The 26,467-nt window shown below is 35.7% G+C and overlaps 1 protein-coding gene across 1 annotated transcript in view; it reads right to left on the reverse strand.

The window, feature by feature from the left end:
* nrip2 (nuclear receptor interacting protein 2) overlaps window positions 1–24,570 on the reverse strand; it is a 24,757-nt gene extending 187 nt beyond the window's left edge. The window contains exons 1-6 of the mRNA XM_019085309.2: window positions 23,953–24,570; window positions 12,278–12,640; window positions 7,388–7,470; window positions 6,681–6,808; window positions 6,057–6,109; window positions 1–1,214 (exon numbers count right to left, since the gene is read on the reverse strand). The exon at window positions 1–1,214 is cut by the window's left edge and continues 187 nt beyond it. Coding sequence (XP_018940854.1) covers window positions 1,095–1,214; window positions 6,057–6,109; window positions 6,681–6,808; window positions 7,388–7,470; window positions 12,278–12,640; window positions 23,953–24,105 — 900 coding nt within the window. The 5' untranslated portion in view covers window positions 24,106–24,570 and the 3' untranslated portion in view covers window positions 1–1,094. The remainder of the gene's footprint in view (window positions 1,215–6,056; window positions 6,110–6,680; window positions 6,809–7,387; window positions 7,471–12,277; window positions 12,641–23,952) is intronic.
* Between the last annotated feature and the right edge of the window lie 1,897 nt (window positions 24,571–26,467).

Consider the following 26,467-nt stretch of genomic DNA (forward strand, 5'->3'; position numbering starts at 1 on the left):
GGTCATCCATAGTGTTAAAAGGCCAGATTAGGGTAATTGAGCATTGTGTGCCAACAATTTAAGTATCCACACCGTTTAGGGTGAGTTTGTGAGCGACTTAGATGCCCTTTAGGTCATCGACTTGCATTTTAGTGGGAGCTTTTGGCCGGACTCAGACAGTCGTAGTTGTGCTTCATGATCGAACAAACAGAACAATAAGCAAAGGGTAGGCGGTGGAGAAAATGCCTCTGGTTATAATATAAGGACAGACTTGAGCAGCAACAGAACAGGGTTTCTAGAAACTGGGCTCTAGATGAAGAAAATTCAACCGTTCTAAAAGAAAAAACTTGCAGGTGACAATCATTGCATTTTCCTACACACCAAGAACAGGAAAATACTAGAGTGAAGTCTATAAAATCATGCAGATGAAGTGTTTTGCTTGGTTTGGGGGTCATTGAGTGAGATTGCAGCTCAAGGGCTCAATTAACATTTGATTGGGCTGGCTGAGGTCCTTCTTATCATCTAAGGGCAGAGTTGGCTTTTTAAAGGGAAATTAGGTTAGAAGACACAGTCTTTGTTAGTAAAAGGCAGTTTCGGACGAGAGCTTTCTAGCTAAATTTGAGGGGGGGGGGGTTGTTTGTTTTTTTTTGAGACATTTAAAAGTATAAAATCAGGTTTGGTGATTGTGTAGGAAACTCTCTGTTACATTAATGAATAAGAATATAATTTACTTTGATTGTAATTAAAATCACAAGTTAGAGAATATTTCTCATCAATCTTCAAACAGTTCAGTTTCTTAAGGATTAGCTATGTACCCCATTTTTCATTTCAAGGAAGGCAGTTTTAAAATGTCATAACACAATATTCCTCCTCCTGAGCTTTATTACATTTAATCAAAACTAATTTAGCAGAGCAAACAATAATATAAAATCATAGTTGGCAGATTTCTGTAATAGCACAGAAATAAACTTTGAAGAATAAAGAAGGAAAGATGAGGAGACAGGAGAGGCCTGTCTATGTTGATCTGGCACAAGGGAACACTACAGTCCAGATGCAGGCGTCCTTCTGATTACATGGGTACACTCATGGCAACTGTTGGGCACGTAGGTCAGAGGTCACATGTTTTTGTTGTTGTCGTGGTGATGGCACTGGCTGCAAGCAGGTGGATCCAGGAAGGGAAGCTCCTGCTCTGTGCTGTGGAGCCGGAGCACTCTGGAGTTCAGATCCACACAGCACTGCAAGAGAGAGCAGATCACTGTATCACATCCAGTGTTTTATATTAGTTACTTTATCTATCTATCTATCTATCTATCTATCTATCTATCTATCTATCTATCTATCTATCTATCTATCTATCTATCTATCTATCTATCTATTCGATTTTTTAATTCAATTCAAAATTGCTTTATTGGCATGACTGTAAATGATACAATATTGCCAAAGCTTAGTATACATGTACAAAAAGATATAATAGCAATAATAATAATTAAATGAACATCACAGTAATAGAATGGAATATTATAACATCTTAGAAGTATTAAACTGTAACAAATTATAACGTGTGAACATGTGATACCACAGTCTTTAACTTACATTAAAAAAACACACAAACATACTAAGGATCACTGTGGTGGACAGTAGGGTAACACACTGAGGTCACACACAACACACACATTCACCTGCTGTCTCTCTGTGGCACATCCACACGTATCTCGCAGCAAGTGCTGCTGTCTGTCCCTCTCCTAATATTATCTTTATTTGTTCTGTTTCACTAATGGCTGTAAAGTTCTTTATTAAGTTGGTGAATTTATTAAAGTAGAGGTTTCTTATGGATATGTGTTTATGAGAGTGAATGAGGAAGTGCGTCTTGATCTCTCCTATCTGACAGTGAACACAAACCCTTTGCTCTTTCTGTGATTGCCCGTCTCGATGGCTAGGCTGTGCTCATTGAGCCTGTATTTGGTCAGGATCCATCTCTGCTTTGTGTCTCTGACACTCTAGAGATAATCTTTCAATTCATAATTTGGTTTTAGAGTTCGATAGAATTCTAATTTACTTTGTGTTTTAGTTTCTTGATCCCAGTGTTCCAGATATGTATTTTTAGATTGTTTAATAATTTGATTGATTTTGATGTTTGGATGAGAAGCAGTGCTGGTCTGAGACTGGTTAGTGTTAGAAGAGTTAGTCAGTAAGTCTCAGAACTAGCTGACTGAGTGGACTATTTTCGGGGTTCAGTTCTTGAGTTTGTAGCGCTTTAAAATGTAGCGATTCTGTGGGACTTGATTTAAGATGCTTCCAAAATTTGAGAGATCTTCTATGCATATTGATAATAATTAATAATAATATTGGGAATCGGCCTAATTCTGCCTTACATGCGTTATTGGGTGTTTTTCTTTGTAGTTTTAGAATCATTTTGCAGAATTATGTGTGTAGGGCTTCTGTTGGATATCTGTCCCATCTAGTGTAGCTCTGATCACTGAGTGGACCCCAAACCTCACTTCCATACAGCGCTATGGGCTGAATCATCAAAGATTTTACACCAAATTGGAAGCGGTATTTCAATATTTTGGAATTTTTTCTTGATTGCATATAGAGCTCTTCGAGCTTTATCTTTGAGAGCATTCTATGCCAAACTGAAACTCCCTGATGCAGTGAGGATCAGGCCGAGGTAAGTGTACTGCATCGTGTGTTCTAGGGCGGCGCTGCCTAGACTGAACTGGTATCTGTGTTCCTGACATCTGGGCTTCTTCTGAAAGACCATAATGTTGGTCTTTTTGAGGTTTACTGTCTGGGCCCAGTTCTAGCTGTAGTTGTCCAGCAGGTCCAGGTGCTGCTGTAGTCCCTGTGGGGTGGATGACAGCAGCACCAGGTCATCTGCGTACAGCAAAAGCTTGATGTTTTTGTCTTGTAGAGAGAGTCCAGGAGCTGTAAGCTGCTCCAACTGCACCGCTAAGTCATTAATGTATATGTTGAACAGCGTTGGACTCAGGCTACAGCCCTGCCACACTCCTCTTTTCTGGGTGAAGAATTCTGTATGTTTGTTGCCAGTTTGAATATATTGATTTTATAATGTCAAAAACCTTACCCCCTACACCACTTTGTAAAAGCTTGTAATATAATCCATCGTGCCAAATAGAATCAAATGCTTTTTTGAAATCGATGAAGCATGCAAATATTTTTCCATTTTTACTCTGTTTATTGATTAGGGTGTTTAGGGTGTAAATGTGGTCAGTAGTTCTGTGATTTGGAAGGAAGCCAATCTGACTCAGGCTCAGGACATTGTGCTCGTTAAGGAAGTTTACCATTCTATGGTTTAAAATACTGCTAAATAACTTCCCCAGATTACAGCTCACACAAATGCCTCTGAAATTATTAGGGTCCAATTTGTCTCCACTCTTATGAATAGGGGTAATAAGTCCTTGGGCTCCAGATGTCAGGATCAGCCTGAAACTAAGTACAGTGTTGAATAATTTTGAGCACAGCTGTCTGATCTCAGGTGTGCCTCGGGTTTCAGCATTTCACAGATCTACAAGAATGTCTGTCTGTCTGTGACAGTTTATCTAATCTATCTATCTATTATCTATCTATCTATCAGATCTATCTATCTATCTATCTATCTATCTATCTATCTATCTATCTATCTATCTGTCTATCTGTCTGTCTGTCTGTCTGTCTATCTATCTATCTATCTATCTATCTTGTTGCTCTATCTGTCTGTATATCTATCTATCTGTTGTTCTATCATTCTATCTGTTGTCCAATCTATGGTTCTATCGTTCGATTGTTCTGTCGTTCTCTTAATAATACTGTCTATTATTCAGTCTGTCATTCTGTCTAACTGTCTATCTGTCTGAATCTGCCCTAGCAACCACTTACACCTCAACAGCCATTAAGAAATAGCCTAACAACCAAAATTTTTGTAACTGCCAGTCACCCAGTTAGAACACACATGAAATTGCCTAGCAACCCTGCAGATCTCTCTCTCTCTCTGTGTCTGTCTGTCAGATCTGCATAAATTAGCTATAATCTTTTAAGCTTTTAAAATATTGTAAACTTCAACATCAAAGTTTGTCTTGATGAACTTTTCTTTTTAAGATTTTTGATAAGAATTATGAGCAAGGTCGTTTCAAGACACCGTAACTACGGCAACACTGGAACTGAGAACAGTGGCTTTGTATATTCGATTTTGATTTATGTGATAACATTTTTCTTCTCTGAATCTGATGATTTGGTTCAACTGATGACAGTTGTATTGTGCCTTTGTAGAGCAAAATTGTTGGTGGACATGTTTTGTTGTTGTTAGCTTTGCCACTGAAACACGGTTAGTTTCTTTATTACAGGTAAACAAGTGTTGTTTATTGGGCGAAATGAGCCCTTAGTATTCTGCCAGTTATCTCCCTCTTTTCCTTCACACATGGAAGTAATTTTGTGGATCGATTGCTCTTTTTCCTCGCACTTTACGTTTGCTTTCTCTATCTCTCCCTCAACTGTCTCCTCGTCAAGTAATTTGCATCTTCGCTCCACCGATACTGTGTCCTCGCGCAACTTTCAAACTCTCTAGCTTGTTCCTCTCCCTCTCATCGCCTTCCTCTGTAAACAACAATGTAAACAAAAACACAAAATTAAAGTTTGTGGGCTTTTACACTTCAGCACTTTGTTGGTTCGGCTATAATGCTCTATAGGGTTGATCTCTTCCCCTTTGCATCAGTTAACTACGGCAACACTGGAACTGAGAATAGTGGCTTTGTATATTCGATTTTGATTTATGTGATAACATTTTTCACATTTTCTCTTCTCTGAATCTGATGATTTGGTTCAACAGATGACAGTTGTATTGTGCCTTTGTAGAGCAAAATTGTTGGTGGACATGTTTTGTTGTTGCTTTGCCACTGAAACAAGGTATTTTCTTTATTACAGGTAAACAAGTGTGGCTGAAACAAATTATTCTGCTGTTTATTGGCTGCACATAGGCCTGCGCTAGTTTTTGTGGATCCTTCTCTTTGCATACATTATCTTTTCTTCTGACAAGAATAGTAATTTGCATATACTTGTACAGATACTGTGTCCTCGCACTTTCATTCTCTAGCTTTCTCTCTCTCATCTCCTCACTCTATCAAACTTTAAAAAGGATTTTCTCTTCGTTTAATAGCGTTTAGCTTCCTCCTCATAACACATGTAAACCTCAAAGGGGAATTTTTCCCCCTGGCATTTGAAATAATCTCAAACCACATTCAGAGCTGATTCAATATTTAGATATATGCTCCCCCATAATGTACAAACCCACACCCATGTCAGAAACCATCTAACATAGCCTCAGAACTTCTTTGCTGCTTGTTTCATAATTCGATTTACTTCATATTATGTCTGTAATGGCTTTAGCTTTGATTTACTGATAAAACTGATACTTTGAATGTGCTTCAAGACCCTTTTGATCAAATAAGTCATTTTGCTAATTGATGTAAATAAATGTAAATATCTTTGAAACTGGCAATTAAAGTATGATTCTAAATTAGACAAACTATGAATATAAGAATGTAATTTGCATTTATGAAGTGTAATTTATATTTATGAAGATGTGATCTAGATCAGGGGTTTTCAGACTGGGGGCAAAGGAAGAAGTTGAAAAAAAAGTATTAAATATAAAAAAAAACGTAATATTTATTATTATATATTAATAACAAAATATGTTTAAAAATGACAAAATTTGACATTTTTATTCTGCATAGTTTATGCCACTCAGCCAATGAGGGGGTGAATATTGAACATATTTATATTATTTGTATATATATTTTTATTGTAAAATTTAAATGTACATTTTACAGTATAAAATGGTTCTTATATATGAAAATACACTCAAGGGAACCATCTTATTTGAGATTCAGTGACATTACAAAGTTTAAAAACATCTGATCTAGATGACCAACACAAATTGAAGCAAGTGGTTTTCAAAAAGACTTTTATCCATGCATTTTAAGCTCAAACTGTAAATGCAAAACTTTCAAAAGCCAAAGATTAGTAGGTTAGAAACCATGCATTACAAGACTCTGAAAATGAGGTTAAATAAAACCAGGGCTTACTTTGAGTTCCAGCAGAGTCTGTAGACCCAGACACACCTCAAATGTGGCGTCCTCTGTGAAAAGACAAGAGACGAGACTCAAAATGTGAGAGACAAAGAGAGAATATGAATCCCCTTTAGACATAATTTTATTATTTCTCTAATTAGTAGAGCACATGAGGAAGCTTGATTAAAAAACTGCCATCATTAGTAGCTTTATAATATATCTGTATGCAATGCATGCAGGAAACATGGGCGGCACTGTGCCCAGGTCATGTAATCGTCTATTATGTAATTCCTCTGTGTTGCCCACGTCACTTTGTCCGAGCATTCCCAGACTGCTGTCTGAATTGGAAAAGGTCAGTGGCTCAGTCTGAAAGTTGAATGCAAATACAAGCTGAAGAAATGCATATGAATATTCCTCTTTGCACTCTCATAAGACTTTTCTGTTTGCATTGAACTTATATTTAGACACGGTTCTGTGAATATGAATGTCCTGGATGTCTCTCAGCTACTCTCTGTTCAATCAAATCTATGAAACATGGTGTAATCATTGTACGTGTATGTTGTTTTGAGCAGTTTTTTAAAAACAATAGGCAGTGCATTTTCAGAAGTGACTGGAGAAACTTTGAAGTCTGAGTCTGACCTATGACCTGGGCAGTGCATTGCACTCTTTCTCTGCCCAGCTGCAGGTGCAGGGACTTCACTGTCTCCACTGTCGAATCACTGAGCGGCAGCTTGTCATGAGGTTTGTCTTCTAGGTTGGTTTTCAATCTGAAAAAAATACAGGTGCTTAAGATGAGCATTTATTTGAAATAGAAATCTTTTGTTTACAATATCCATAATATCAATACATTTTTCTTGAGGACCAAATGAGCAGATTAGAATGATTTCTAAAGGATCATATGTCACTGAAAACTAGAGTAGTGGCTGCCGAAATTTCAATTTTACAATATATTCCAATATAAAACAGTTATTTTAAATTGTACAAATTTGTTCCAATATTACTGTTTTTACTGCATTTTTCATCAAATAAATGCACCCATGGTGAGCATAAGAGACTTTTTAATTAAAAATCAAGTTCATAATTTTTTTTGTTTGTTTGTTCAGTTGATTTCAGTAATTATGGATAAAAAATATTTACAGGCACCGGTACACTCAGTTTCACTAAAACAAATTACTTGAATGGATAATGATTGGTGTGTTTTCACTGCAAAACAACAAAAATAACACAATTTCTGAGCCAATTCAGTCATTACAGAATTTCAAAAAATAGGCCCATAAAATCCTAATGGAACTTTTTATCTTGTGTGTGTTTGTTTGTGTGTGCGTGTGTGTGTAGAATACACTTACCCAAGTCGTCTGCAGCATGTTTTAGAGATGTGGTTGTATTGGCACCCTGTGTTTATGGATAACATCACTTCTGCATCTCCGCACTGCAAAATAAACATTTCGTCTTTACTCAGATGAATTCCCTGATAAAATCTTTTTTTTCCCCCTCATGATGCCTTTTCCACACCTTTCATGTGAAAGGAATTTTAAATAGCAGGCCACATTATCAGACAGAGTCTAACAACATAGCAGAGCCTGCCAACTTAGTTTCACACAGATGCCAAGTTGAGACACTACAGTATGTTGAAGCACAGATATAAGCTTTTGGACAGTATCAGGATTGATAGTTTAATACCGTCTGAGGATAATCGTTCTGGTTAGTAATGGACCGTCACTGTCAAAGGTACTCGTGGTTTTTTATTCTCAGTCTGTCCTTTTACCTGAAATTCCATCAGTGCTTGCAGAATTCAGAGCTTGTCAGATGAATAATGACCCTGTGCTTTTGCAGCATTTGCTCTTTGGAAGCTCTGAGTGCCTGTTCATGCTGCTTGCTTGACATTTATGTGTAAATAATTTGTTCGGTATTAGCAGTATCAGTGGATTGTTTTTTAACTCATTAGCCATCAGCTTGTCTTCTGATGGATCCTGTCACATGTTTTGGGTCATACATTAACATTGGTGTAAACATTGACAGCAGTGAATACAGTAGCTGACTCTAGCTATTAATATGTGTTATTTGTGACATTTTTCATCGTAGATCAGCAAAAATTTATGAAAAAACTATATATATAAAAAAAAGATAGAAAAATTGTATTCTCTCATTGCCTTTATAAAGTTAGTATATTTTGTATTGTAGTGGAAATAGAATTTCATTAAAAATAAAAAAAAAAGTTGCATCAATGCTGTGATCATAATTCCCTATAAAAATGATGTACAATTTAATAATGAATAATTTTAATTATAATAATAATGGCATTCTTTCAAGTACATTGGCCCTTAAATTTGTACAGTAAATATGACCATTTACAAAAATATTTAATTCTCTGAAGTATTTCAGAGAGCTTTGTAATAATAATAAAAATATTTTTTCTTAGTAGACCAGCAAAAAAAATATTTTTTATTTTATTTATTTATTTATTTATTTGCTTTTTTATCTGCTAATGTCTTTGCAAATATGCATATTATGTTTAAAAAATATGCATATTATATTTGAAAAAAAAAATGTTATTAAAGTTTAATACTCTCCCTAGATATATATTTGCTTATGTATTTGTATTTTTGTAAAAGTTGGTATAATTTGATTAAAAAAAAAAAAAAAAAAACACCTAAAGTTGTGTCAACGCTGTTACAATCTTAATTGCTCGTGAAATTATGTACAATTTAACTTAATATTTAATAATGTAATAACTATAATAATAATGACATCCTTTCAAGTAAATGTGCTCTTGATAAATATGGTCATTAACAAAAATATTTCATCTTGATCTGGATCTGGAATTAAGTATTTCAGAGAGTTTTGTAGTAATTATAATAATAATAATACAACGTATTTAATAAGTTTGAAATTTAATTAATAATAAATTATTCCTTACATAATATTAATAGTAACATCAAACAACAATAATATTAATAATTAGTATTAATATTAGTATTAGTATATAGTTAATTAGTGTGGTGGGAGCCTGGAAGGAAGCCTCAGCTGAGATATTTTGAGGGATTTGGAACCTGTTTGTGGCATATGGTCTCTCAGCATGCATGAGGACTTAAAGACAATATGGCTCCACCTACACACAGCTAAAGCGCTGTCAAGCTTTGCTTTTGCTCTTTGCCTGTTTTCTAACGACACATTTAATGAGTGAGGGATGAGGTCTGCATCAGCAGTGTTCTATCGTTCAAGATTAATAAGTGGATGAGAGCTTTGTTGCAACCTCTCTGAGTTTCCTGTCACTCAAGGTGAGCCGTCACCCCCGCAACTTTCCTACCACATAAAGGGTGGGACGCACCAGAGCGTCAGTCTCTCAGTGAGCAAACAAGAGGGACCATTAAGCCCCTCTCACACATTGTTCCGGCCCCGCTAGTATGTTCCACACACACTTGCACAGACACGCAGGTTTCCTTGCATTGTTTCACACTTGTTCCTTCCTCTGCTAGGATTTAGTGCTGTGTTGCAAGTGTTTTTGTTGCAGTGCGAAACACCTTGCATGAAACACGTCCACATAAACACATTGAGGTGGCAAAGCGCCAGATGATACTAACTCTCAGACAAATCTCTGTCATGTTCATTCTAGCTGTGACTGTGTAAGGTTTCATTACTTTCTCAGTGTCTTCTTTCCCTGCACCTTGTGGTCAGGATATAAAAATGAAAGAAAAACAAAAATTTGCCTCACCCTGACAATGCAAGATGTAGAAATTTAGCAGTACATCACTTGTTCACTAATAAATAAATGGGTGCCATCAGAATGAGGTAACACAATAATCCACACAACTCCAGTCCATCAATGAACATCTCATGAAGTAAAAAGCGGCATGTTTGTAACAAACAAATACATCATTAAGATGTTTTTAAGTTTGACCACTTGCTCTCAGCTAAAATAAACGTGCTAATATTGCTTTATACAGTGAAAAAGCCATCTTGTCTGAATCAGGAGAGAAATATGCACAGATCAAACACTGTTTACAAGCGGAAACAGTTCTAAACAAATATGTCAGTGGATTTTGATGTGAGAAGACAGACAGAGTATGGACTTTTTCACTAGAGGAAGCATTTTTATGGATTATGGACTGATATTTTGGACAGAAGCTACAGTTTAAAGTTAAATGCCTTAATAATGGATTTGTGCCTTATAAACACACAGCTTTTTTGCTTCACAAGATGTTAACTGATGGACTGGAGTCGTGTGAATTACTTATGGATTATTGTGTTAATCTGTTTGGACTCATTCTGACGGCACCCATTCACTGCAGAGGATCCACTGGTGAACAAGTGATGTAATGGTATACATATAACAGTAATGATATCTGTTCCAATAATACTCTAACATCTCAGATGGCCTGAGGTTAAGTACATTTTCATTATTTATTTTTTTTTTCATTTAAATTGCAGAATAAATATGAAATAAGCTCCTGCTGAAATAAACTCCTGTTAACGCTATAAAAACGCTACTGAGCTCGGTGAGATACTTCTTTTATGAGTTGTCTTATGTCTTTATTTGATTGCTGCTATTACATATCTGTGTATATGTGTGCACTGGTGCGTGTTTGATACATTTATAATGATGGCAGCTCTGCGTGGAGCAAAATCGTGCATGACTTCTCTGCCTCAAAGTGAAACTTATCTTTCCAGAAGAGGAGGCATGAACCACTACGGGGGATTTGCTATGTAAAACGCTGCCCCACTTATCTGGCTCTTCATTATCGAAGCTTTAATTAGATGCTGATGGTTTCTTTCCATCTTTCAGCTCACCTATGATAACACGACTGCGTGTGTATTCCAGAACATTCAGTTCATTTGAAATTCAGATGACAATTTTTTCAAATTCATTTAACTTAAAATCTTAAGTCTTATCACACAGCTTTTACTTAAATATGGCTAAATATTTGTTGTATAACATTGTTTCCGGCAGTAGCTTTCCTTTGTAGTTATGCTATAGTTTAATGTCTCTTGTATCTCTTTATGGTTTTTTTCTTCTCACATAATAATTGTACAATACTATTCATTAGGGTTCAGTTTTTAACACTTGGTATCATACAATCAAACTAAAAAATGTTACATTGTTTATTAATATTAGTTAATGTTAATTTAAAAAAAAATATATATAATAAACTACAGTCAGCTGGTCATAATCACATTCATTGTTAACTTGCTGTGAGCTGGATATGTGTAGGCTGAGGAAATTCACATCCAACCCTGTAGTTTAATCTACTTTAATTTAGGGTCTATTTTTACCACACTCAATCACTGAATGAATGGAGAGTGATGGAGAAGGGTCTGGTAAGATGGGTGATTTTGATGATGTTCATTCTGCTCTAGTTAAACGGAGAACACTGGAAATGGATGCTTCTGGAAAACCTTGAAATATCGGGGAATTTAAAATGGTTATTTCCAGGCCTAAAGTAATGATTTGAAATAATAATAATTAAAAAAAGAAATCTTGGTTAGTAACCAAGAAGTCATGGAATTCAAATAATTTAAAAGAATTTTAATTTAAAAATTAAAAGTTTTTTTTAGCTATTTAAAAAAAAAAAGTTTGTTCAGGAACCTTAAATAAATGGAGAAATACATAAAATATAGTAATGAAATAAAAAACGTAGATCAGTAACTTTGAACATATTAGAATGATTTCTAAAGGATAATGTGACATTGAAGACTGGAGTAATGACTGCTGAAAATTCAGTTTCGCATCACAGGAATAAATCATTCAACAATAATTTACATTAAAAATAATAATAATAATAATATTACATTTTACAATATATTCAAATAGTTTGGTCAAATAAATGCCTCAATGAGCATAAGAGAATTCTTTCCAAAACATTAAATATCTAATCAACCTGGACTTCTGAATGTTGCTTGTGTCTTATGTTAAAGTTGCTGAAGCTTTGAAAAGGATGGGTCAGATCGATGTTATATCACCATACAATGAGTCACCTGCACCCCAGTTACATCATCTGTATTGTGAACTTGGCATGAGGTTCTTCGCTGATTTGGGCATTTTAGATGCATACTGGCCCTCTAAAACCCTCTCAAACCTGAGCGTCGAGAACAATCGGCTGCGAGGAAAATAAACCCATGAGTCATAGGGACCCAGAGCTCGCATTTTGTCATTACGGCAAGCTGTTATGGCTTCTATTATGGGCACAGACAGCTGAGAAAGGCTGAAAAGAGCTCAGCTCATCAGTAAGAATGCCTACCTTACACTGGACCACTAGAGCTGAGAGGGTGGATGCTCTCTCATCTTCTTCGAGGACTTTCTTCGTCTCCTCTTCCATTTTATTTTTCTGCTTGGACTCTGTCTTTCCACCTGCATCGCTGCTATCCCCTTCATCTTCATCATCCTCATCCTCATCAGACCTCAGGCTCTTCTCGCTCTCCTCTGGAGACTCCTTCTCCTCTGTGGAGTCATCCACCGTGCTCTCGCTCCTCTCCTCTGGCTCACCGCCCTCTTTACTGTCTGCCAGGGGTGAGCGAACAAGAGATGGGACGTCCCGGGCCTCTCCACGCAAACGTGGAATGTTGCCCTCCAGGAGACGGCGCTGAACGATGCTGTGGGGTTGCTGTATGGGGCACAGCACAGAATAGGAAAAGATGTCAGCCATTGCCATGGCTGTGTTTGAAATAGCATACTACTATAATACTGCAGTTTGTATGTTTTTGACAGTATGCAGATTTTTTGTACACATGGAGGACCTGAATGTTCTGCTACATTTGACAAATACTGTATCCCACAATGCAATGCACTAGACTTCAATTTAAGCAAAAGTAATGTCAATCTGTTTTGACTCAATATTTGACACCAAAGTGGATTTAATGCGAAATAAATTATTTATTTATTGCATTCAATCCACTTTGGTGTCAAATACTGATTAAATTATATTTAATTAAATTAATTAATAATTAAAATATTTTTTTAAGAATGTATACAAATATAATAAAAGATTATCATGTAAAATAAAAATTAAAAAATATATATACAATTTTAATATTAAATTAAATTTTAGTAAATTAAGTAATAAATTAAAATGTAAAATATGCACAATACAAATATTAAATTAAATATAGAGTATGCACAGTAAAAATATTAAATTAAGTTTTAATATTAAATAATAAATTAAAAGATAGAATATGTACAATATAAGTGAAATAAAAAAATATAGAATATGCACAATATAAATATTAAATTAAGTTTTAATATTAAATTAACATGAAATTAAAATATGGTATGTGTGCAATATAAAATAAAATATGAATAATAAAGTATTACATTAAAATATAAAATATGAACATTATAAAGATTACATTAGGTTTTAATATTAAATGAAATATTAGAATAAAGTGTCTTGTGACAACAGCCCATGATTCTTGTAATTTTTTTTTTTTTTCCCTGTCTGGGAAAATTATTTCAAATTTATAAGAAAGCAGTTTTTATCAGTAGGATACTAAGACATTATAAGTAAGTACCAGTGGAGCAATTTTGTGGAATATTATTCGGCTGAGCACTTTAAAGATTCATTTGAATTGTTTTTCCCTGTTACATTGCTGCAGTTTGGAGGCCTGTGGGAAATAAAACCAGTACATGGATGTTTTATCAGTCAGTTTTTCATCATTGCAGAGTTAGACAGTAAACAAGTGAAGTAAACAGAGAGTCATTGAGTGCTGAAGTTAACTCCATTAACAATCATGACGGCGCCAGAATGACTCCCATCACTTTAATTACTGCTCAAATCTGTTTGTCTGTTTGGCCAAGGACATTGTTAATTCCCAAAAGACATCATTAACTTCCAGAGTGTTTCCTAAAGTGGAAAGTCAGCCTTCTTCAAGCAGTTGTGCAATTTTAACAAACTGCTACAATTCAAGTCTCCTTTGACAGACATATTTTATAAATACCAGTGTAACACTAAATGTAAACTACTCAAATAAAACTTCTCACAACTTTCTTGGGTTTCTGAAGCAGTTGATGCGGAGAAGAAAAATTGATGCCTTTATTAAATTTTTTGGCCTTGTGATGTTGGTGATTCTATTATTCTGCTATATTTCTTTTGGCTAGGCTGCATAATATCTCAGGTTGATTTGAGAAACAAATCCTGCAGATTGATGTTTATGACAGATAAGGGAATATTAGATACAGAAGGCAATCTTCGCAGCTGTACATAGTGCAGGTGCTGTGTTACTGTCTGCGATTGCTTATCCCTATAACTTTGTTAAACTACAACTGTCAGCAGGGCCACCTGAGGAGACCAGACTGCAATTTGTTCTGCTTTAAACTTTCTCTGCCTCTCTAATAATACAATTATCAGGACCTTTTGAAAGTACAGCTCAGATAGTCTCAAAGGGGAAGCTGAAAATACACAGAGAAATATGAAGAGCCATACAAGACATAATACATTCTGGTGCTCTCATGTGTCATTAAAATATGTGACTATGAGAGCAAAAATGTATGAATGTGTGCATTAAAGTATGTGACTATGAGAGCAAAAATACATACTACATTGATCCTAAACAGTACACTGTTCAGGACATTGACCTGGTAGTTAACCATAATCAGTGTAAGATCATGCATGTCTTAAAGTGAAACAATGTCATTGTTTGATCACAGCACAACACAACAGTGGATGTTGGGTATGACGCAACACTTATGTTGTTTAGCCTAAAAAAACATCCGCTCTGCATCACTTTCTGAACTGTGACAACATCGGCCATCTTACACCGAGTTAAGTCTAAATGAATCTCTGGCAGCCTTTCACTTTAGATCTGAATGGAGAATACAGTTGAGAAAAGACCTTTAGAATGCAGTGGTCATAAGTGGACACAAAATGTTTTATATATTTATTGTATTGGAAATAATAATGTGGAAAGCTAGTGTCAATAAACACCATAATACAATTTTAATTTTATTTTATTTTATTTTATTTAAAAATTTAATGTTAAAAACTGGCATCATCTGGAAAGACACTTTATTAATGAAAATGATCTTATGAAATGTGTAGGTCTCTTTCGGAATATCATTTGTAATCACTTTCATTTTTTCTTCCATAGTCTAACTTGCATATTTATGTTAAGGAAGAGACTACAAAATACTTTTCCCAATAATAATTGATTTCAAGTAGACCCAGTGCTACTCAGTATGATCCACTGTGTTTGTCTGTCAGCTGCAAGCCATTAGCTCATTTCCCTTGTAACCATCAGGTTCACTCTGCTTTAATGAACATCATTACAACACTCTTCTTTTTAATGAGGTATGTGTCCATGCATGTGTACGTGTGTAAATACACAGTCAGGATCATTCATATTCAGTGCAAAAGTGGAAGGTCATGGGAGAAGTGAGGATGGATGGATGATGGAAGCTCTTGAGTGCTTCTGAGCTCAGGACTCTTCTGATTCAGCCTTACATCTGAGAATGAGGTATTAAGAGGGTTGAAACAAGAGCATTATGGTAAGAGTCCACCGTTCTTTGCCGTGTATTATTTGTGGAAAACTAGTGTCACTAATCACCATAATCAGCCATAAAAAGATTTTATGTTATATTATTGAAAAGAGCAATGTTGAAACCTAGTTTCACGGAATTTCTTTAAAGGATTTTATTTTATTTATAAGACAAGAGGGTTGAAACAGGAGTATTATGGAAGGTCCATCTTTATTTGCTATATATATTACAGTTTTTCTTTCCCCATTGAAAAGATTAATGTTGAAAATTGCACTGAACACCTTTTTTTTATTATTTTTTCCTTTTAAAACATAAATAAATAAATAAAAAGTAAGTAAGCTAAAAATAAAAAGGTGTGATTATGCTTAATTCTAAAAATGTGTTATATATGTAGCATATTTTTTTATTCAATGCATCCTATGTCTTACAACTACAGTACAAATATACTGATTAAGGCAACAATTTTGCATTGTGTACATAAGGTGAATTTAAATAAAACAGCTTCAGTCTGGTTTTAAAGTATATATCTGTGTGTGTGTGTGTGTGTGTGTGTGTGTGTGTGTGTGTGTGTGTGTGTGTGTGTGTATGTATATATGTTATATGTCATATCATGTTTCTCTTTATCTATTTATCTGGGTTGATTCACAGATGAGAACAGACTGATTTTGACAGGATTGATCATAGTATTGTTCCTCTGTCTCTTTTGACCTATTTTCTTTGAGAACTGACTGTCACTACAGCCACTGAGTCATGTTGCCTTGATAGAGCGATGCTCTTGTGTTCCTCTGATAGTTGTAGATTGGAAACGATCTGAGACCTTGTGCATCAGATTATATAAAGTCATTGACACACCAGATAAAAAAATAAAAATAAAAAATCTAATCAGGACATAGAAATGGCCACCTTTCATAGTAAGACAGTCAAGGTAAAATAGTCATGTAAGGGTGCTTACAAGAGCAGTTTTGTGAATTTTTGCAATGTAACTGCATTATTCTTATATAAAGATTTCTTAATTTTAAAGTCAAATATGCAATGGACAAATTATGATCATATGCAAATCTCCCCTCTTAATCTATTCAGTCCCACTAGAAGAATTATATAAAAATCCATTTTAACTTCTGGATGCTGCGAGGGCTTGTATGAATGATTCATGATTCATTTGTGTAGGTCTTGTGAATTAGATGTGTATTATTTCTAATTCAGGGGCGATTGTTGTCCCTGGTCTGCGTGAGTAAAATCTCTGCCTGACCCGTCAGAGCTGATCATTGTATTTTTAGAAAGCATGTTTGGTCTAGAACAGCATGTTCAAAACCACTGTGCTGTTGAATTTTGCATAACTAGAGGTCTGTGGCTATTAAGGGTGAAATGACTGGGGTTTGCAGCAGGTAATATTCCTTAGTTTAGTCACCTTTGAGAGAACCATATTAATGGGTGAATCTCACAAAACCTGTCTTTATATTTACTGTTAAATGTAAAAGAAATAAGCAATAATATGCAATAATATGCTGCATTAAAAATATATTAACTTTATATATTAATTCACTCTAGTATATAATTTTTAATATATTAAATATATTAAAAATTAATTGCAATACAGAAGATATTGCTTATAGCCAAAATACTAGTCCATAATGCGTAATAACACTTCCTCCAGTGAAGAAGTCCATCCCCTGTTGTCCTCTCACATCAAAATTCACAGACATATTTGTTTAGAACTTGGACTGTTTTCATTTGTAAACGGGACTCACTAGAGTCTCACTAGAGCTTTCCACTACGTTAACTGACATTAATTGATGGACTGGAGTTGTGTCAATTACATGTGAATTATTGTTTTATTAGCTGTTTGAACTCTCATTCTGACGGCACCCATTTACTCTAGAGCATCTATTGGTGAGCAAGTGATGTAATTCTACATTTCTCCAAATCTGTTCTTATGTAGAAAAGTTGTTTACATCTTGTATGACCTTAGGGTGAGTAAAATTTCCCTTTTCTTTTAAAAACATTCTCCCATCAGTTTTCATTACTCTGCAATTATATAAATTATTATTCCTTTAATGAAGTGGAATAGAAAGTATATTACAGAAAGTCTATAGTTTTATCATTTTATTAATGAGAATGAAATGAGAAACCTCACCGAGGACTATGGGAAATACTAAAAAGTATATTACACTAGTTAATCATTTTAATGTTATTCATTTTTATAACCATTATGCATTTGTTTATGTGATATAACATTACCTGAATATATGAAATATTTTGGCGATAAAAAGGGTTCTATATGGATGCTTTTCCTCTGGCTACTTCTTTTGACTGAATGCTTACAAACAGTTCTATTATGGAAATGAATGAGGGAAATTAAGCAAATAATTGAATCCTTTATGGTTTTATATAGAAGATTGTCATCAAAGAATATAATGAGGATATAGAGTGCAGTGTAATGAGAACAAATGTAATTGTCATGTAAAAAATGTTACAAAGTGCAAAAGAACAAAACCCACAACAGAACAGCCTTAATTTTTTTTTTTTTTTTTTTTTTTTCTGATTTCTGGGGTAAAATGTGACCTGGGCATGATTTAGGCCTTTGCCCGAAAAGAGCTTTCTCTCTTTCTTTCTCTTTGTGTGATTATCAGCTAAAGGCTAATTATCAGACGGCAACAGGCTCCTCTCTCTCATTCAGAGAGTCATGTGACCTGCCTAATGGCTGCTCTCCCCTCCTGATCTCTTGCTCTAGCACCAGACATCCTCTGACACACACAACATGCACAGCCAGCTGCTCTCTCTCTCTGTCTGTTTGTCTTAACCCTTTCCCTTGCCTTCCCTTCTGTGAAGCTATTGTACATCTGTTTATTTTCCCTCCTGACACAGGTAGTATTTTTAGCATCTCTCCTGAAGGAACATTTTGTATCTCAGCTTCTGTCAATCCCAAGAGATGGAGAAGAGGGATGGAGGTGAGGAAAAAAGGCTCAGCCATTCATCAAGTAACCCTAATAATTAGCGTTAATGTTTCTCATTAGCAAAACAGGATCAATGAGGCCTCCGAGGGGTTATAGTGGGGACACAAAGCTCTTATTACTCAATTTTACACTGTTTTGTTTTTGCATCAATAGTAGGTAAGGGATAATGCTTGATAACGTAGCATGATTATGCTGTTGGGGTTTATTTTGCAATACTGACCGGATAACTGTACATTTTCTGGCTTATTACATGGCTTCTTACCAAATGAATAAATAAAATAGTTATTATAATTATTTAGGTCATTATACAAAATACTTGACTGTAGAATGTTGCAGTTGACCAATCAGAATCAAGTACTCTAGAGCACCGTGTAATAACAGACGCTAATTTATTTGATTAGCAAGTGCACTGGACATTGCACTTCATAATAGCTTGGAGCAGCAGTACTGTTTTACAGCAAAAGAAATCAGATTTGACCTTGGTTATGAATATAAGCTTACGATTACATTATGATGTAATGACTCTTTTTTTTTTTTTTTTTAGGGAATCAAAAGTCTGATTCCCAAACTCATGACTTTTATGTGCAAGTACTTTTTAGTCAATTAAAAACATTTAGCATGACCAGTTCAGTCTAATTCCAAAACAAAAGACTCTTAGGAGCTGATTCTTTTTTTGTGAATCAAAAACATTCAGCGTGACCAGTTTAGTCTGATTCCCAAACTAATGACTCTTAGGAGCTGATTCTTTTTTTTCAATCAAAAACATTCAGCGTGACCAGTTTAGTCTGATTCCCAAACTAATGACTCTTAGGAGCTGATTCTTTTTTTGTGTGAATCAAAAACATTCAGTGTGACCAGTTTAGTCTGGTTCCCAAACTAATGACTCTTAGGAGCTGATTCTTTTTTTGTGTGAATCAAAAACATTCAGTGTGACCAGTTTAGTCTGGTTCCCGAACTAATACCTCTTAGAAGCTGATTATTTTTTGTGAATTAGAAATATTTAATGTGATCAGTGTAGTCTGATCCCCAAACTAACGACTCATATGAGCTGATTCTTTTCAGTGAATCAAAAACATTCAGCATGACCAGTTTAATCTGGTTCCCAAACTAATACCTCTTAGGAGCCAGTTCCTTAGAGTGAATCAAAATAACAGCATGAGATTCACAAATTACTCTCATAAACTGGTTCTTTTAATGAATGCTTTGAAAAGATGATGTTCTGATGATGAACACTAAACTGTATCATACAGTGGTTTATAGTATGGTGACCAAACATCCTATTTTTCCCGGACATGTCATATAATTTTTGCGCATCATATATCAATATGCAGAGAATATAATCTCTTTTGAATGAGCGCTCGCTGTTCACTTTCACTTTTGATTTTGCAATCACAAGCGTTCTGAGTAAAGGAAGATCAGATATTTGTCAGTGAGCTCAGGATCTGTTGAGCAGCAAATCCACCAGCATGGTCTGTCAGCCATCTCTCCTCTCAACGCGTGATCAGTCAAATCTGACTCCTGCAGCTTGTGTTGGATGCAGGGTTGCCAAGTCTGCATTTTTTTTGATTGAATTGGGCTACTTTTAAACTGTTGCCATGGCTTGATTTCCACCATGGGTTAAAGGTTTGAAATGTTGCACAAATTACATTTGACTGAAATGCTTGTGTTGAAGCATTTTGCATTCTACATATGATAAAACTGTTCTAGATGTTAAGTTTTGTGCAGGACGGCCACTGGTAGGAAGCTTTTTAGCTGTGTTTATGATAAATATGCTTAACAGTGACTGTAAAATATGTATATTAGGTATGGAAATGACATATTTTGAGTTTTGATATTTGAGATTGTGCTACTTTGGGTGCTTTCGGCATTACTTTAACCACCAACAAACCACACCCCAGCTCCCCGCCCTGCCCCGCCTGTACCCACTGTCCTCTTTTTGGAAAACAAAAATATGGTCACCCTAGTTTATTGAATCAACATCTGACTCACTATGCTGTTTTCAGCAATGTCCATTTTGTGTCATTTTGTATCATTGCTGATACACCTTTGACATTTGAATCTTTTTACATTGGTTTTCTGCAATTTTTGTAGGAATATATATATAGATTCTACAGAAAACACTAGCATGTAGTAGGCATGCAGGTCACGTGCTAAAACACTTTTACACTCATTCAGTCATTGTCTGCCTACATGATTTCTTTGAATGGTGAGAAAAGTGCAGCCTTGGTCTAATTCAACAGATAGCAGCAGCATAAACAGCACACAGTTCTTCAGTGCATTAGGAAACAGTGTAAGGAAGATAGGTTTCTCTGTTTTTCACTCCATCCACATCTCCTGCGCACGAGTGCCTTTCTGAGTGTGCCCTTTTCATGCTCACTGCTTTGCTCTGTGCATTCACGACAAGAGAGAACAAGGGAGTAGAGAGAGAGAAGAAGGGTTTGCAAAAGGCCTAAGGGCCAAAGAGCTGAAAAACAAACCTGCGGTTATGTAACGAGAACAATTTCACGTGACACTTGTGAGTTAATGAGAGCAGCAAACCAGGCGGACTTGAGAACACTTCTTCTATCATTGCCCTTGCATATTTACACACTTCATAATTTCATTAGTACTTTTATAGAATATGACTCTTTAAAATAGACTCAATGGCAGTTGCTTGCACAGGTCTGTACCAGCCAAGCAACTGCCATTGAGATAAATGGGTATGAAATGGCATCCTACAGGTATATAGACCTCCTTAATTTGGACTCTTTTGGTTATAGAAATGTTATTGAAAGGCTGAGGAAATCTTTTCATATGCAGTACATACAATTATACAGATTTAATTGGACTTTGTTTATGAGGTGGTTCAAGCTTTGTCCAAACTTCTCTGTTTTTTACACCTTGTGCTTTATCCATCTAAACACATGGAGGACATAATCTTCCTTTTGCCCTTAAGAGGTACACAGCCCACTGTGGAGTGCAACAAGACAGTTCCATCTGTCTAACTGTCAGTAGGTATTTGTCTGCCCCTCTTGCCACGGCAGGACAAGCGTGACATAACTGTGCCATCAGAGAGCGTCAAGATCGAATCTAGTGAATAATTGCTTATGACAGCTTCACAAAGCAGGCAGAAGACAGTGAAAGAGAATTGTTTCATTGTTGTTGTTGTTGCTTTTTTTTTTTTTTTTTTTTTACATTACGCAAACCAGATGGTGATTTAAAAAACAGCTGCACGAACAGTAACACAAAACAGAGTATGATATTCCTTGAGAAACATTGAGGATTTAAATTGGTTTCTTAAGACAAACCATTCCACTGCCTGTGACAGCTGGTTATCTTTAGCTCACACTTTCTAGAGGCTCTGACATCGTAAGCTGTGCACACAAGCTTCAGCTCTTCCCTGCTGTGCACGGAGATCATTTAAATACATTCTCTAATCATAGGCACACACATAGAAACACACGCATGCGCACTGATATTCTGAAGGTTTCTTGGAGTGCACCCTGGGATTTTGGGTGTGTGCCATCTAATCAGAGTAGTGGCTAGAGATGACAGCGGGACAGTTATTGTACAGAAAAGACAGAACCAGTACAATTTAATGAGTGTTAATGAGGGAGAGGATATCAGTAATTGAACAGAACATTTGCTCTTGGCTTATTATTGGCACATTGTTAGGTAGTAAAAATTTACTTGCCTACATTTTCGGGACTTTATGGTGCCGCTGAGACTTAATAAAGGGACTAACATGGAAAAGGGTGTTTTTAAGTATTAGAATTAGGGGTAAGATATAATTATCTTGCCATGAGGTAAACCATTACATGTGTCCACACATATTTTTCTCTAAGCTTCTGATGTTGATGACTTAAAGTGTGTGGGGAAAAAGCTAGAGAGCTTAAGCTGTGAGAAATCTTCTGTGGAAATATGCAGCTCTTATTAATTCATGAGAGGATTAATTTGTGCACCGTTACGGAGATTTCAACTCCATAGCCGTGTAGAAGCTGTCTTGCTTATATAACCTCAACAAAACATGTTCTTTTTTTTTTTTTTTTGAAGAAAAAAGTACAAAAGTCAATAATAAATGTCTAGATAACATTATTTATTATTAATTATAACAATTAGTTCATTGTCAGTGACTTTTTCTGCAGGGTAAATTGTTATACCAGTAGGTATAAGTGACTTCTTAATGAATCCTTACTTGAGTCCAAATATGTATACTATAGAGTAGTAAAAAACAGTATGTGAAATAATTTGACAGAATGTGTAGTATTCACAGAACAGTTGGCGAAAAGTACCCAGATGACCTACTGCTTCTATCGAAATTCTGAAGTGCGCCTGATAATGGACACTTTACTAACTCATGAGGCCATGGAAGAGGAGTTGTGAATGACAGTAAAGCAATGCAAATAATGCTGTAGTCACATGGCAATGACAACATGGCGGATCTAGTATGCTTGGATTTTATTCATACTACACCCTCTCAGTAATATATACATGTAGAACATACTTTTTCTCATGTCGTAAAGAAAGTTCTTAGTCAAATGTAGTACCTCAGAAAGTATGAGATTTCAAGCAATTGATTTGTTTACACTGATTAGTTTAGGAAAGAATCAAGCTATGTCCTTGAGTGAGTCACTGAATTATTCACCCAGCTGATTGATTCGTTTGAAACAGTGATTTATTCAGGAACAGAGCACTGATATTTACGACAGTCAGCTTTGTTTGGCAAAATTTTCATCGAAAATACAGAGATGGAAATATTATGTAAATGTAAATAACTCAATATTAACTTTTTGTTTAATGAACTGTACATAAAAGTAATGCTACATTTACAGTTGTGTTGTTGGTCTAAGAATAAGCACAGTTGTGGTTCCTTGCAACCTTCTGCCTATTTCTGAATCACATTCATAACAGCACATCTGTAACATTACTCATTTATATATTGTAACCAATTACATATTTTATCATATCTTTTTTCATTATTTTTAGAAAAAACATATACGTAAATAAAATGTTTCTTCTTAGGTGACGAAAGGGTCCACCTAGAAACAGGTTACACTTAGAAGGATCAAAATTGTGGTTTGCAACCTCACAACATCCTCATAAAGAGACAAATTAATCACTTAATTTCAGTTTTTTTCAAAGAGGTAGAGTTATGGTGTAGTAGTAATTATAATTATTAGCTTGATTCAAGTACAAAATAAGTCAATGGGAGGTCTTCGCCATGCTATAAACCATGACGTGTGTATGTGTGTGTGAAAGTGTGTGACTCTCATCTAGCAGAATGGAGGGGAAGCTGAATACCGAATCTACTGATGTGTCAGAAACATTCACCGCCGTGCCTGGAGCGCTAAATAATGCATCATGTCAGCATTGCGTAATGGGATGCAGAAACATTTGAAACTGCTTACTGATTTGCATGTATGTAAAACTGCAAGCAAGCATCCTTTCACATATTCACAGTAAATTCCTAACTGCCTCAACCATTTTATGGTTAAACAATAGAGCCACTCACCAGGTCTTTGGAGGTTCCCAACCTCTTCAGCCCATCCAGAGGCAGAAGATCCGCGGAGTCCTTGTGCATGAACTGGGTGGCCTGTTTCAGTCTCCTCTGCTGGTGCATGATGGCTTTGTCCCTCATCTCGAACTCCTTCTTGCCCTCACTCATGGTTTTCGTGTTTAAAATGCTAAATAAACAGAGCTACCCACTAAAACAGGCTCTACTAAGGCTTATTGTGGCACTGCACTGACGGGTGATAGCCAGTAAGACTGTGACCCTGATACACAGCAAGACAACCTCGTACACACTCCCCCTAAAGCACACACACGAACGCATGCAGGCGTTCAGTTGAGGGATCAAAAATGGCCAATTTCCCTCTGGATAGCAACTTCTAACCAACCATAAATTGGAATTACTCCGGCTAAGTCCCTTTTTGTAGCTTGTAATCTCTTCTGTAGCAGGTGATCCTGATAATCTTCTCCTGTCGATTGACAGCTGTCAGTCCAGTGCAGTGATTGGCGTGGTTGTCATAGTGAAGAGCGTGTGATTGTTGAGAGGTTTGGTCCGTCTGCGTCCCAGAGATGTTTACTCTGTCCTTGCAGCGCTGCAGAGGCGAACTGTCCTCCCCTGTTTCCCTCTCATTCTCTATCTCTCCTCCCCTCCTCTCTCTGTCTCCTCCTCCCCCTTTCTTTCTCCACCTACCTCTCTTTTGCACTCTCTCATGCTCTTTTCCATGTGTCTCTCTTCATCTTTCTGTCTCTATATTTAGCTTGGAATGATGAAGCCTCCTCATAAATAATCTTTAAACTACAAATCCTCCTCTTAAAAACCTAACACACTCATATGATTGACACATTAAAAAAAACAGTGGCACAACTGTAATAGAATTTCTTAGTTGGAAACCTACTCCGAGTGCAAAAATAGATTTATATATTTAGTCTTTCAAAATAGGCTGCATTGATTTGATTGACACAGTAAAAAAGATATATTGTTTTATCTTCTGAAAATAACTTTTCTATTTTAATGCATTTTAAAATGTAATTTATTTTTGTGAGGGTAAAGCTGATTTTTCAGTATTCAATTTACTATCGGTATATATATTGCACACCTTTAGTCCACCAATTAATTATTTATTTATTTTAAAATACAGTAGCAAAATGTCTTTACTCTCAATTTGAGTGTATATATTACAGACCTTACTTACAGACCATTTCCACTAATTTATTTTCAAAAGTGCTTTAAAAATACAGTAGCACAAAATATCTTTATTATTACTTTTGAGTATATATTACACATTTAGCCCACCATTGATTGATTGATTCATTCATTCATTCATTCATCCATTCATTCTTAAATATACAGTACAAAAATGTCTTTACTGTCAATATTGAGTGTATATTACAGACCGTTATTACAGACCTTTTCAACTATGCATTTATTTATTTACTTCACAGTTAAATTAGTGGCAACCAAACACACACTCACACACACACACACACACACACACACACACACACACACGTATATATACACACATACAGTGCCACCCACTAATATTGGCACCCTTGGTAAATATGAGCAAAGGTGGCTGTGAAAATAAATCTGCATCATTTATCTTTTTAGATCTTTCATTCAAAAAATTCACTGAAGTGAAACAATTGAATTTGAGGGGGGGACTCACATTATGAAATATGTTGGCTACCATTATTGGCACCTCTAGAAATGAGTAAAATATCTCTGAAGTATATTCCTATTCTCTATTTACATTTTTTAGATACCAGGGTATATTGAAATTGTGCATATTATAAAAACACAAAAACCAAATTCCTTTAATCATCCATCACAAGGAGTAAAACCAAAGAATATAGTTCTAATGTGCAGAACAAAGTTGTTGAGCATCACTAAATAGAAAGTGGCTGTAAGAAAAGAGTTACAGCATTGAAAATCCTCATTTCCACCATCAGGGAATAATTAAGAAGTTCCAGTCAACTAAAGATGTTACAAATCTGCCTGGAAGAGGACGTGTGTCTGTATCATCCTAATGCAGGGTGAGGAGGAGAGCTTGAGTGGCCAAAGACTCTTCAAGGATCACAGCTGGAGAATTGCAGAGATTAGCTGAATCTTGGGGTCAGAAAGCCTAAAAAACAACAAAATCAAACAACCCCTACATCAGCACATGTTGTTCAAACTCCTCGCTCATCCAAAAACAAACTCTAGCATATTCAGTTATCAGACACGACTGGAACTTCAAATGTGAAACATAAAAAAGCTTTTCTGCATGCCAAAAGCTGTCTCAGTTCCCTGACTTTGGTGCAACCCTGGATAGAAAAGGATGCCCACCGTTAAACTGAAGAGGAAGAATGGGCCATTCACCTAGAGCCTAGGTATTCTTGTTCAGATCTGCATCATGGATAAAAAATCTAAACCTGACAGAATAGTGTAAGAAATCTTATCAGGTCTGTCTGGAACTTCCATCAAGATCCAATAAAGGAGAAAACTCAGAGCTGTTATCTTGAGAAAAAGACGTTGC

The sequence above is a fragment of the Cyprinus carpio genome, chromosome B4, assembly GCF_018340385.1.
Source record: "Cyprinus carpio isolate SPL01 chromosome B4, ASM1834038v1, whole genome shotgun sequence".
NCBI lineage: Eukaryota > Metazoa > Chordata > Actinopteri > Cypriniformes > Cyprinidae > Cyprinus > Cyprinus carpio.